The sequence below is a fragment of the Lagenorhynchus albirostris genome, chromosome 12 (assembly GCF_949774975.1).
Source record: "Lagenorhynchus albirostris chromosome 12, mLagAlb1.1, whole genome shotgun sequence".
In the NCBI taxonomy this organism is placed as follows: Eukaryota; Metazoa; Chordata; class Mammalia; order Artiodactyla; family Delphinidae; genus Lagenorhynchus; species Lagenorhynchus albirostris.
In genome coordinates this window covers 33,613,478-33,628,100 of record NC_083106.1, presented here as the reverse complement: position 1 = coordinate 33,628,100, position 14,623 = coordinate 33,613,478, and the positions used below count along the sequence as shown (strand labels likewise).

Below are 14,623 nucleotides of genomic sequence, written 5' to 3'. Positions count from 1 at the left end.
AAGACATATTTTTAAAAATAGACGAGACTAATCTATAGTATCTAAGGAGACTAAATATATGTAAGTGGAAAAAAATACAAGGGCTGAAAGTCATGATAATTATTATTTGTAGGGGTAGGCTACAACTTATCATTTGTAGAGAGATGGCTCATTTGTGTCTGGGATGGACCACTTGGAAAGAGCCTCTACGATGACTGGCAAAGCCTTTCTCTTGACCTGTGTGGTGGGTATCATAAAAATTCACTGAGTCATAGTTTTTCATTTTTGTGAGGCTTTCTCTATGTTTTATTTTCAAATAAAAGAATTTTATAAATATACTATCTTTAAATCAGACTGCTTTTCATAAAGAAGAAACCCAGCCCACTGCCAGAGCCCCATGTTATAACACTGATCACAGGAGCTCAATGGAAAGTTGTAAAGTGCTTGACGTGACCTGAAAAACACTGAAAGGGCAGCTCTGAGAACAGTAGGAGAGTGCATTATTCTTGTACAGAAAAAGCAGTAAATTGTTATTTATAGATATTGATAAGAAGAAATCCTTGAGCTTCTATGACTGCCAGGCCTTTCGAGTCATGTTCCAGGCATACATAAAGAAGATAAAGACTATTCCACACATCATTCATTTATGGTCAATTATGTAATCTGTAGACAACAAACTCAGAGTTTATGAATTATTGAAGAAGGAAAAGAATGCATCGTATCTTTAAGGCACTGAACTGTTTATGGTAGAAAGCCACACAAAGCCAACCAAAATGACCTCAGGAATATTTGGAAGTTCTAAAACTTAAATATGATTAAACTTTCTGATGCTCATTGTTACATAAATACACACCCAAAATGCCAAGGGTAAAAGATAAACATTACAATCCATGATACTTGGTCAGTGATTTTACTTCAAGACCAATGATTATAATTCTTTACATGAAGCCATGAAGGAAGAATATAATGCCATGAACTCAAATAAAACAAGGTCCTCAGGAAAAGCAGGACTGATAAGAGTGATAGCCATTAGCTACCAAATAGAACATGGTCTCTTAAGTGGAGCAGAATTAATTGTAAATCAGCATATACACAGAAAAAAAATCACTAATGCTTAAACAGGATAAACAGAGAAAATTAGAATTAAGTAGCAGGCTAGCGTTCATCTATCAGTTTACAAGGAGTCAGGAAAGCACAATAGACATGGTTAATACTCTTCTCTGACACGGGTCCTGTTCTGTGAGCCACAAGATACAGAAGGCAAGGCTGAAAGCACCAACAGCCTTCCCACAGATGAATTCTCCTAAGTGAAATCAGGAACACCCAGAGGTTTCTAATTTGGCCACAAGCTTCAAACTGTCTTGGTAAAATTTTTTTAAGGCTAAAGAGTCAAAAGGAATGGGAATGTCTCCTCATTTTTCACTCCTATTTAGGAAAACTCATATGCAATTATCAAGGCAGAAGGGGCAAAAAGTAAACAAATGTGTTGAGCAGGTAAATTAGTTCCCAGACAGAAAATGAGAAAACAAATTCACAGACTGGCTGTAAAAAATAAACGTTTGAGGAAATTTAAAAAGCCATCTTTATTATTTCACTCTTCCAAATTCTTTCACCTGGTACCAACCAGACCCAAACTCTGTGTCTTCTTTCATTGGTCCCTCTCCTCCCCTCCTCACATTTTTTCCAAATCCACCGGCACTGTCCAATCCTAGGCCTTCACTACTTGATGTCTGTACTGCCAGCAGTAGCTTCTTTCTTGCTTTTGTCTCCATCATGGCCTAGTCCCAACCCTCCCATAAACTATATTTACCTCAACTTCCCATTGTGAACCTTACACTTCAAGAAGATTCTTCTCCTGATGTTCCTACCCCACCAGCACACACATACACTAAACCGCAGTGATAACCATGCCCAGTTAATCCTTGCTTATTCAAGTCCTATATGTCCTTCAAAGACTCTATCAAATCTTCTTTAATGATTTCACCAAACACTTCAGTCTGTGATGCTCTCTCTCAACTCTGAAAAAGCACTGGGCTTAGATTCCATATGATCTTTTCTTATTCGGTTATACAAGCATCTCTCAGGGCTGAAAGGATCTTAAAAAAGCATTCAGCCTCATGCTTAAATGTCCTCTACATCTCTAGCAAGTACTTAACCAGATTATGCTTGGACACTTCCCCTAATTTTACTACCTCCTACAGTAGCTCATTCTAGGTTTCAGTAGCCCTACAATTACAAAGGTCTTCTCATAATCAGCTATATCTCTCACCAAATAGCTTCAGCCACTAGTTATTATTGTACTTTACTATCTATAAAAAACAAACTAAATCCCTCCTGTATATTCCCAATATTCTAAAGTTTAAGAAACTTATCCAGTCTCCCACAAATCTCAAGATATATATATACGATGTACCTTTAGCCATTCTGACATCATTTCTTCAACTTTACCAAATGTCCTAGTAATTATATGCTGCCTTTTGTTATTCTAATATTTCAGATATGTGTCAGCCACTCTTAGGGCCAATCTCGAAAATGTCAGAACTTTCACCAAGTCTAGACATTAGGACAATTTCACATTATCTCATTCCTTTCTCTCCCCACCCCCACGGTATCCAATGTGAGCTGATCATATATTAAATGTTTAATCAGTTTGGCTTTGAAATAGTCCTCTCAAATTATTTCTCAATGAATTGCCCACTGTAAACTGCATGTTTCTAGGCATAGATTAATTCCCTCCAACATTTTCCCTTCATTATAATAAATGGAAAATTACCAGATTTTTTTTTCTCAAAAAGAAATAGTTTCAGGGATAGTAAAATCTCTTGTGGAAATTAAACATGATACAAGGTTCCAGGCACTTCATATGACAGTATAAATAGATACAGGAAAATACTATAGCATGGCAGCATCAAAAAGAGCTTTGTGAGCAATGACTAGTTGGCCTTTGAAACACTGTAGTGATATATTTCACCAGATAAAATTTTTGTACTTTCAAATTATTCATTTTTTAAAAAATCATGCTTCTCATTTCCAATGCTACATGACGATGTTCCCATGTAGTATAGGAACAAGGCTATTACATTTGCCTGGATAGATAAAACACTTTATGGCCAGAAGTTTCAGACCAACCATTTTCATTGACCCTCAGCTGGCAACAGTTGGTACTGCGAAAGGTCAGCCTCTCTCTGGTTGTTTTTTAGAGCAATCTGCACCTAATTATACTAATTTTACTCTCAATGTATTGCTTAATTATCTATTGCTCCAGAAGGAATGACATTTCCTTTGGCTGAGAAACTAGCTGTATCACACTACATTAGCAGTGACGAGCCTCACCAAGGGCAAAGTGATGGCTGACTTTCCTGTTTTGGCAGGCCTACTCAGGAGGCACCGTGTCAGCACCTGGGGAGATTACTGAAAGACTGGCCCAACTGCCACAGCTTTGATGGCAATCTGCATAGAATTACCAGTCACACATTAAACAGCCTCATTTCAATTCACCAAAATGAACGGTGCCACCAAATCTCCCCACACAATTCCCTGCTTTCAGTAACTTCACTGTTGAATTTCTCTGTCCAACCCAATGATACATGCCCACCAAGCTCTGTAATGATGGATGGAGTCATTAGCATTTTAGTTTCTACACTGAACCTGAGGCCAAAGCATATGGTCTGACAGATGTTCCAGCAATGGGTTCTATTTGACTTGTCATGTAGGTGTCCACTTACACTGGACCTTCATGAAAGAATACTAATTTGTAAGTTACAGTCCAACTCCTGTTTCAACTCTTTCACATCCTCGAACGTTATAACGTGTTCTGATAATAGAACACTCAGAACATGCTTTATTCTATATTTCAGTTTACACTGATGATTAAAAATCACCCTTGAACCTAATCAAATGACTTCAAATGGACAAGATGGACAAAAATGCAGGTAATGTTTGTACTAGGCTATCGCCATCTACGGCAGGGGTCCCCAACCCCCGGGCCACGGACTGGTAAGGCTTAGCTCCCCATCGCTCGCATTGCCACCTGAACCATCCCCGCCATCGCTCGCATTGCCACCTGAACCGCACCCCCTACATCCGTGGAAAAACTGTCTTCCACAAAACCGGTCCCTGGGGCCAAAAAGGTTGGGGACCGCTGATCTACAGCATGATTAGTACTGCCAGTGATTTGGGTATTTGAGGAAATGTTTCATATACTCACTTTCTCCTCATTCATGGTTTATTAAAGTAAACTATATACAGCAAATTGGATAAATCTTAACTTCTGACAAATGTATATACACCCATAGACCCAAAGCCTCAATAAAGCTATATGACATTTACCTTACCTCAAAAAGTTTCCCTGCTCACTTCCGGTTCCTAATCACCCCCCAACCCCAGTCAAATACTGTTCTGATTTCTAGCACCATAGATTAGCATCTAGAGAGTCATGCACTCTTTTGTGTCTCTTCTCTTCCAGAAAGCATAACATTGCTGAGCTTTATAAGTCCTGGTATCAGTAGTGCACGCTTTCTAATTTATTGCTGAGTAGTGTGAATGAACCACAAATTGTTTATCCATTTTCCTGTTAACGGACATTTGGGTTCTTTACAATTACTGGTTGTAATGAATAAAAAAGCTGTTATAAACATTCTTCCACAAGTCTTTTTGTGAACACATGCTTTTATTTCTCTTATGTAACTACTCAGGAGTGGAACTTCTGTGTCATACGTTATTGTTCCCTTATATATTCACTTTTTCCTGCGATCACTTTATCTACTATCCATATTATTGTGTTGAAATAAAAAGGACGTGACTAAAATTTTTAACCCACGAACATATATAACCTATTTTTTTTCTTTCCTGTGAGAAAATTATCTGGTACCTCTCAGGAATATAAACAGACATTTTTATTATTTTATTTCACTATAAATTGAACACTGAAAAACATTAAACATTAAATTGTACATTAAAATCTCACTGATGATCTTATTTCCTATAACCTGGGTTTTATCATAAGCCTTAAGTTATGATCCACAAATTCTCTACCATTGGGGCTTCCTTAGGAACACAAAATGGTATAGTTTTAAAACTTGTTGTAAGCATTATAAAACATCTGTTCATGTGGGGAAAACTGCAAATTGTAAGCTGAAAAAAAAAAGTTGTGTTCATATCTAGAATGCAAGCTACTTCACTGAGCGTTATGAAAGAAAATGAATTTGGAAATTCTCTAGGAGCAACTAAAGACTTTATCCCAACTCCCTTATCCAATATGAACTGCATAACATACTTTTTTAAACTACATCCCACAAAACCTCATGATTTCACCAGATTTATAGCTTGCTGACACCAATGGACTTTTTTTTTTTTACACTAGAGCATGATATATTTTATTGAAGGTATTTCTTTTGGTTGTGCTATATACATTATGCATAATGCTACACCAATGGACTTTTAAAAACATTCATCCATATTGTTTTATGCATCAGTAGTTTGCTCAGCATGTGCAAGGAGGTTAATTTGGCTTATGTATTTTGTCATTGTTTTCTAAATGTCTAGAGTGAATGACCTTCTTTTAAGACTCTCTAATTTTATAATCTGAGATCTTGCAGGAAAGAAAACTCTGTAAAGGGACTTCCCTAGTGGTCCAGTGGTAAGGAGTTTGCCTTCCAATGCAGGGGACGAGGGTTCCATCCCTGGCTGGGGAACTAAGATCCCACATGCCACAGGGCAACTAAGCCCACGCACCACAACTACTGAGCTCACGTGCCGCAAACTACAGAGCCCATGTGCTCTGGAGTCTGCACGCCACAACTAGAGAGAGAAAACCTGCACACCACAACTAGAGAAAAGCCTCTGTGTGGCAACTAAACCGACGCAGCCAAAAAGATAAATTAAATAAATAAATATTAAAAAAACAAGAAGAACACTCCCTAAAGATATAGCAGACCCACTATGATATGTCTTATGGACTATCCCAGATTATCTCAGGTAAGTCACTAAGTGTTTGCTTTTTTATGCTCCATTCTTTAATTTACCTAATTTGTATGTCATTTTAAACAATAAAAATGACTGAAATATGAACTGTAAGCTAAAGACAATAAACAAGTGCGAAGTTATTCTCTAAATGTATTTCTATACATAAATTACTTTGAATGTCATATACTATCAGGTATTCATGGCAGTTGTAGTGTACCATTTTTCATTTAAAATAGAAAATTGGAAGCTTTCTAGTTTTTGGTCTTTTACACCATATTCAAACATTTACCAATTGAAGCTCAATATTATTATATTATATAAATGATTTGGAGGACATAAAAAGTTGATGGCCATTTTTATTACACCTGACCATGGCAGGTGTAACAGCTACTCCATTATTCCATTACTTTTGTAATAGGATGCAAAGACCTTTCATTCTGAGTTACTTCAGAGTACATTCGTTCACAGCAGTCAGCAGAGACTTTAAGCAGTTGTTCTCACAATGATACTTAATTTGAGGAATGATTTTTTTCCCACACAAAACTAATAACTTAAAAATTTTAGGGGGATTCCCTGGTGGCGCAGTGGTTGAGAGTCCGCCTGCCGATGCAGGGGACGCAGGTTCATGCCCCGGTCCGGGAAGATCCCACATGCCGCGGAGTGGCTGGGCCCGTGAGCCATGGCCGCTGAGCCTGCGCGTCCGGAGCCTGTGCTCTGCAATGGGAGAGACCACAAAAGCAAGAGGCCCGTGTACAGCAAAAAAAAAAAAAAAAAAAAAAATTTTACATTCCTCCATGAAACAAAAAAAAGGTGATCAAAGCCATGTCTCAGACCATCAAAAATAATGTAGAGACCTGGTTTAGCATCTTACAGCTGGAAGGGATTTTGGTCTCTACCCACACCTCCTTTAATAAATAAAAAAATCTATGGTCAGGAAAAGTTCAATGAATTCTCTAAGCCAATATAATTAACTGGGTTATAAGAATTAAAGAGTTAGAATTAAGAACTGGGCCCCTTGACCTTTAGGAAGTTGTTCTACACCAAGCAAAAATAACTTGACATCTATCTGTGTGTGTTGGCCTGTAGATGCATTGCCGAATCAAGATTCTTCTTCCTTTATTATGTTTCTACTAGTTTCAGCAAAAGATGGATCATTTTTTTTAATCATTGGCCACTTTCTGATTCACTCACTCTATAGATGTACACATATCAATTACATCTATATATCTACACCTTTATCTCTATGTCTCAGTCTTATTTATTTGAAAACAACCCTAAACCAGGCAATTGATAATCTTCAATGTTTCTTAAATATGGAGAAGAATGATTCAAGGGAATAAGTTAAGGTAATTTAAGTGGTATTATTGAAAAAGGCAGAAAAGCTTTTTCATGAATAAGCATGTAAATTATTGAAGAATTGGGCAATGTCAAAATGATGAGAAATATATAAATTCACCTTGGAAAATGTAAAGAGAAAGAAGAGGAGAAAAAAGAAAGCAGAACAGAAATTGAACAGAATATTTTTATCTCTCATCTTTATTTAAAAAATGGCAAGAGAAAAATTTTTTAAAACTATAATGAAATGAGCCAATTTACAAAAGTAAGAAACAAACAATAAATGAGCAGTATTTTGACTGCAACCCACTCAGACCAGCGGGGCCAGAAAGTCTTTGTTGCCACAAGGCAGCTGGTGTCTAAGTACACAAAACCCTTTTTATTTCAACGTCCCATTAAATCCTGGGGCGTAAACCCAGGGGCAGACTGCAGAGTCTCTGGTTCTCCAAGACAAGACTATATAGGTAACAATAAAAATTAAATGCCAAAAATGTCTCTACCTAAATGACAAATGACTAGCAAAGTAATTAGAAAATATATCTAAACACATTCTTAATACTATCAGTATATAGGCTGAGAGAGAAAGTAAGAGGGATTCTAACTAGATGTTTAGATGATGAAACAATTTGTACATTATACAATACACTCTACAGGAAGAATTATCTTATATTTAAATACCTGTAGTGGAAATTAGCATAATCACAGGGTAAAAAGGAGAGAGTACATTTCCTTTTCACGTATTCAGGATGGTATCCTGATATGCACATATTAAATAAATTACAAAAGTAGCTATAATTAGATTTATATGAAATACATCTGTTATAACATCCGATTGGATGTGGGAATTGAATGAAAAAACACATTTATAACACCCAGTACAATATCAGGCATTATACTGGTATGATTTCAATAATCATTGATTATAATTATGATCCCAACTTCCTGAAACCTAATGATGATCCTTGACACTAATTTTCTCTCTCTAAAGATATCATAAAATAAAGCCTGATGTCTATGTTCAAGAAACTAAGCTAATGATTTTCCTTTTTGGTCTCTATTGGCATTCTCAGGAATTTAAAATTCTAACTAATTAAATCCCTTTCCTCATTCTGATGCAAACAGAATTAAATAATAATAATAATAAAGGTGCTCAGAGAATATTATTTCTTACATTCTAGCTTCAAATATTCTGCCCTAGGTCCAGCCTCAAGGCTTTAGTTGCTCTTAGCTCCTCCCACCTCCCCACCCACCTCTGTCCCAGGATTGACAGATATTCTCTGAGGATATGGCACATTCCTTAGTCACTGTTTTCTCACAGATTCTTTTAAAGCTCTTTGTATGCACCATTTACATTTCCCCAACATGTATGCTAAACTGCAATTCATTAAATACACATTTTTTGCGGATTTAATATGTGCAAGGCAAATATCTTGTCCTCAGATCTGTGATTAACCCTTATACACAAAAATCCTGAAAAACAATTTTAGTTGGCTCTCTTCCAATTCACATTTCCAGAAATACTCCCAAAGGTTTCTTAAAATACTTTTGAAAACTTTATCAGAGTATGACAGTTCCTGCTTAAGTACTATGCTCTTGTAAGTTGTTTTCAAAATGTTAAATGAGACATTTTTCATTTTTTTCCTATTTTGAATGGATCTAGAAAAATTGTTTTTACAGTTTGGACATAACATTAGAGAATTATGATTCTCTAAGGAGTTAATGAGTAACTCACCCAAATACTTATTAACTATACACTGTTATATTTTTATTCATATTCCAAAAATGGAAATATCTGAAATGAATCTGCAGCGAATTAAATCAAACCTACACAAAAGACAACCTGTCACACACATATTCCACCCCCCACCCCCCCACACACATATACAGGGAAAAAGAATATGTGATTTTTAAAAAATCAAGGGTACCCTTTAGTTCAGCTGCCAATGCGGCCTTACCTGCAGCCATAACTTGTTATGTACAGCGTCTCTCCCTGTAGCGATACACTGAAATGTAGCATTCTGCCCTGCATTGACCTCTACGTCCCCCAGACGGAGGAAATGAGGAGATTTATCTGTGAAGACAAGAAAAAACTTACTTTTTTCCACATGAAGAAAACATGCCGTGTTACTTTTTCCCAACAGAATAATGTTGTTCATACTTTTACCTTTGGCCAAGACTAATGTGGTATGGACGAAAATTTCAGTTTTCTCTGTGCTGAAAGACACTGTTGCCTCTCTCACGCTAAGTTCTCTTTTTTAAATAGCTTTATTACGTATCGCCCCATAATTGCTAGAGCAATTCTATACAGAGTGAGCACCCAACGATTACTGCTGGAGGACCCCTGTAGCACGTTGCATACGGGTGATAATAATAGTTACAAGTCAAAGCAAACAAAAGAGATCAAATAGGCACAAAGCAGAGCATAATAGAAAACTATAAGAAAAACACAGAATGACAGCTCAAAAACTGACATATACATGGCTGTTAAACTATTAAGTTACAATTTAAGCAGTTACATCTTTCTTTTCTTTTCTAAAGAAATTTCAATAACTATAATCCTCTAGTACTTCAAAGAACAAGGTAAGGGACTGTTTTTCTTCCTCTCAGAGTATTAGCTTAACTGTTGTTAAATCCACCTCCTATTCCTTCATAGTCCTAAGAAAGTTACCCAAAAGAAATATTAGACCAACAAAAAAGTGATGACTGCCATCAAAATATACATGAGTTACATGACTGTCAAACAAGCATTCTCTATAATTACCTTTTAAAACTGAAGCTTATTCAGGTTTTCAACTGAAAGAAAACATAAACGGGAAAAGCTAAGCCTCAGTGAGTAAAGATAGTGCATGAAGGATCATATCACAATGAAACTACTGTTGTGCTCAATTTCTGTATTTATTAACTTGTTTACTCATGAAAGCCTTTCTTTAATATCTTCTTTCAAGAAGTGTAAGTGAACAGTAGATGGAAACACCGTTCTCATATATGAATGGATTGAAGGAGTTTAGTAAACCAGCTTGAACTTTGAGTGAGATAATTTCTCCTTTTTCTTAGAATACACCACATGTAATAAATCATTTCACCTTTGCCTGCTACATCCTTCTCCAGTGCCTCACCTCAGTAGGTGCTTCAGAAAAAGGAATGCTTGCACTAGAACACAAGCTAGAACAGTGGTTCTCAAATTGTGAACTCAAGACGATCAGCATTAGTATCACCTGGGAACAATCAGAACCCGGTGAGGAGCCAAGCAATGTGTGATTTGCCACATCCAGTTGGTGATTCTGAGGCACACTAGGGTTTGACAACCAGTTAGCAGGAGGAGGAGCCTTGGCCCCTGGTACGGTGCCCCCTGTGCATGCTGCTTACAAAGTCTTAGAGAATTTCCACCAGGAGGGTTACTGAACAGATCATCTAGAATGCATGGGCCCTATAAATCACTGCTGTTGGGAGATATAGCTTAAGTCTGAATTTATACCAACCGTTTTATGCCTGGCTCTACTGAATGCATGCAGTAATTGCCTTTCAGAGTATGTGATATAAACACAAAAGTAGTTACCCCATCTGAAGACCAATCAATGTGCATCTAAGGACATACCAAACTATGTGTTAACAAATTGAGTTTCTTGTTTTGTGTGCTTTCTATTGTTTTGTTGTTTAATATGAATTAGCCAGAAATTTATTATGACATTAAAAACTTAGTCTTAAGTTTGGAATAAGATGAGTTAATTCATTTTCTTCATTTCACCCCAACTTTCAACTTAGCAGATCACATAAGTTGGTGAGGCTTCTTCTTATTTTCTTTTCACTGAACTGATTTGTTATTCTTTGCTTTCCTAGGCAATTTAATAATACCAAAAGATGGAACGAGTCCTACCTAGAGTTTCATTTACATTTTTAATTTTTAATTTTTTCTGTCAAAAATAATGTCAACTAAATAAACTGAAGATCTAACAGGCTTTATTAGGGGATTCATGAATCAGGCAGCATCCCAACTATTAACTATAAGACAGATCAAAGGGGTTGTACAAAATGGAAGGTTTTTATGAGAAGAAGAGTGGGGCAAGGGAGCTACTAGCAAAAAGAAAAGAAGTAATTCTTTTTAGGTCAGGACATCTTCTTTGAGGAAGAAAAGGAACAGCAAGGGTTTTATGATTCAGATCACCTCTTCTTCCTCTGGGAGATGGAGACGGATCACAGGACAGATTATCCTACTGGTGCTTGACCATGAAATCCAGACTAGTCAATTAAGATAACATTTCTGGAAGAAACTGAAACTGCAGTTGGATCAGGTATAAATCTAGGTTTTGTATTATGAACTTTTAGCATGAGTGACGCCATTTTGGGACTGTGGTTTTCTTTTGAACAGTAATTAATTAAAAGAATCCTTTAACATGTGTAGTACAAGTCTGAAAAATATTTGATTCAAAAACTCTAGAAATATTTCAGTGTTCTTTTAAAACTGAACAAAAGGCTAGGAGTAACAACAACAAAAGAGAGAGCAATGACCAAGTGATAATCAATAGTCACTACCAATATAAGACAAGTGTTGAAAGGATATAGAAAAATACAGTTCTTAATCACAACCTACCACAAGGATAACTCAGGACTTGGATGTCATCAATGGCAATATAACCACTTCTTCCTCCTGAGACTTCAGCTTCAAATATTACCTGTCAGGAAGAAATAGAAAATACTTACAACAATCATTTTTAAGGAATTTTCACAGTGAAAGAAAAATAGCTATAACACACTTATGAAAATTAAAATTTAATTTTCGTCCAATAAGAATTAAAATTTCATCTTATAATGTGAGTAATTTCCTAAACCTTGTACAGGTAAACAACATTTTTTTGAAGAGCAATTAAATTATTGAGGTCAAGCAGTTCTCACTAAATTTCTTAAGCAACTATTATTAAGTGTTGTAGATTTCCTGAATGGGCAATATACAGGCAGAATGAATAGGCAGATATAGCAAATCTCATATCTCTAAATTTTCCCTTATTGACTTTTTCCATTTTTGTTATTTATTTAACATATATTGAGCACCTACAAATGTGCCAAGCAGTATGCTAACCAGCAAAGACATCAACTGATCTAAGCTTTTAAAGAGCTGAATTTTCAAAGACAGAGGTCATCAGATAGATTAGTGTTACTCCAGGCAAAAGGAACCATGTACAATGGAATAGAACAGAACTCTGTGTTTGGGAAACCAAATGAATGTAATCTGTATAGCTACAAAGACTCAAGAGGGAAGAGATGAAATTAGAGAAGTAGGCATGGAAGACTTTGAATACCATGGGAGTGAAGTCAGGAGTATATCCTGTCAATGATTAATCAATTAAAAATATATATATTAAATATATATATTATTAATAAATATATTTTTAAAAAGCAATGTTCAGATATAAGCTAATGTTTTAGAATTTTGTTGTTACAGTCAATCACAGAACTTCGTAAAGACTTTCCCTTAGTAACATGTGCTGTGACTCTTCAAGAGAAAACGGATTAAGCATGCCACATTTCAACATTTTATTTGACTATGGGCTCCTTTATTCATGGAGAGACATAGGTTATCTTTGGACTGTTTTGCAAAACGTTTTAGGAAACATATTGGAAATTGATATTTAAAGTAGGAATAAAATATAATCAAATTGGTGTATTACAAATATTTTTGGCTCAGGACTTCCCTGGTGGCGCAGTGGTTAAGAATCTGCCTGCCAATGCAGGGGACAGGGGTTCGATCCCTGGTCTGGGAAGATCCCACATGCCATGGAGCAACTAAGCTTGTGTGCCACAACTACTGAGCCTGTGCTCTAGAGCGCACGAGCCACAACTACTGAGCCCACGTGCCACAACTACTGAAGCCCGTGCGCCTAGAGCCTGTGCTCCGCAACAAGAGAAGCCACTGCAATGAGAAGCCCGCCCACTGCAATGAAGAGTGGCCCCCACTCGCCGCAACTGGAGAGAGCCCGTGCAGCAACGAAGACCGAACGCAGCCAAAAATAAATGAATAAATAAATAAATTTAAAAAAATAAAAATAAATATAAATATATTTGGCTAAAAGGTGGAGGATGGCCCCAAAGAAGGTAAGACTAGAAACAGACAAATAATATGCTAGTAACAGTGAACACAGAAAGATGAGAAGAAAAAGGAGAGATAAAAGAAATAATACTAAGGAAACAGACAAAATAGAAATTATTGATTCATTAGTTGTTTAGAAATAATAGGAAAATTCTCATTCCTGGCCTGGGCCCTTAGGTAGATAATGCTATTGTCTGTTGTCAAGAAGGAGGAAACTTCCCACAGGTCTCATAGAAATGGCACCTAAGAAGTGGCCAAAGCAGGTAGCTTTTATGCTTTTTAGACAAAAAAACAATAAATTTGTGAGGAAGTGACAGGAAATAGTTTTGGGTGCTCAATTAGTGAAGAACCTAAACAGAGTTTGGACCTGGGGTAGTAAATTAGTGAAGTAGCAAGGTTTGTTTACACAGACTTTTCAGCTCCGCATTCTCTATCTCTGCTAAGAGATAAGAGTGATAAGGGTGTTCTTCTACTTCCAGATGCAGGGGGTACACCTTTCACATGAGAGATTTATTTCCTGTTTTCAGAAAGACAGAAAGAAGGGTCAGAGTGTCCCTCTTGCACTGGCCATTTCTTAAGAAACTAATTGAAAATAATCAGTATACCGTTGAGGCACATTTTGGGGCAGCCTACCCCATGACCCAACACTATCAGGATCCCTAGCCAGAACACGTGATACAGAAAAAGATACAAATTTGAGGGAGAAGATAACTAAGTACATTTCAGACATTTCAGATTCCATTAGCCTAGGATACATATGGGGTAAATGCTTAGGAGATAACTAGACAGATATATCTCAAAGAGAAGAGATGGGTTTAAAATAAAGCTATAGATTTGGAAGTCATCATCATGGCAGTGAGTAAGCTATAGATTTGAAAGTTACAGGGATTGGTGAGTAAGATGGCATAGAAGATAAAAAGCAGCAAACCATGAAATGGAAGGCAAGAAGACAGCCAGCAGAAGTAAGGCCAACAAAGTACGATTCAGACAGAAGGGTGGAGGAAGGCACTCCCCCCAGTCAGGCAGGTCAACACTCCCACCAAAAGGATTAGAAAAGGCCAGATAAATTACAATGACCATAATTTTAAAACATCAGATATCTGCATAAACAATGGCATCTAGATGAGCACAAATTTTAGGAGGACAGGATCTCTCGAGTGTGATCCCAGGATCTTCTTTCCCATGGGACTATTTGCCAATTCTGGAAACAGGCTGTGGTTCTAGCTCAGCACAGATTTAGGGCCTCTATGGGAGAAAGTGAAA

At 36.7% G+C, this 14,623-nt stretch overlaps 1 protein-coding gene across 5 annotated transcripts in view; it reads right to left on the bottom strand.

Moving 5' to 3' along the window:
• The window catches only part of PTPRK (protein tyrosine phosphatase receptor type K), a 565,370-nt gene that overhangs the window by 262,713 nt on the left and 288,034 nt on the right, over positions 1-14,623 (bottom strand). For all 5 annotated transcript variants that reach the window (XR_009543738.1, XM_060167237.1, XM_060167239.1 and 2 more), the window contains exons 4-5: positions 11,867-11,948; positions 9,234-9,349 (exon numbers count right to left, since the gene is read on the bottom strand). Coding sequence is in view for 4 of the 5 variants with exons in the window: in XM_060167237.1 (XP_060023220.1) it covers positions 9,234-9,349; positions 11,867-11,948 (198 nt within the window). In the remaining variant the exon portion in view is untranslated. The remainder of the gene's footprint in view (positions 1-9,233; positions 9,350-11,866; positions 11,949-14,623) is intronic.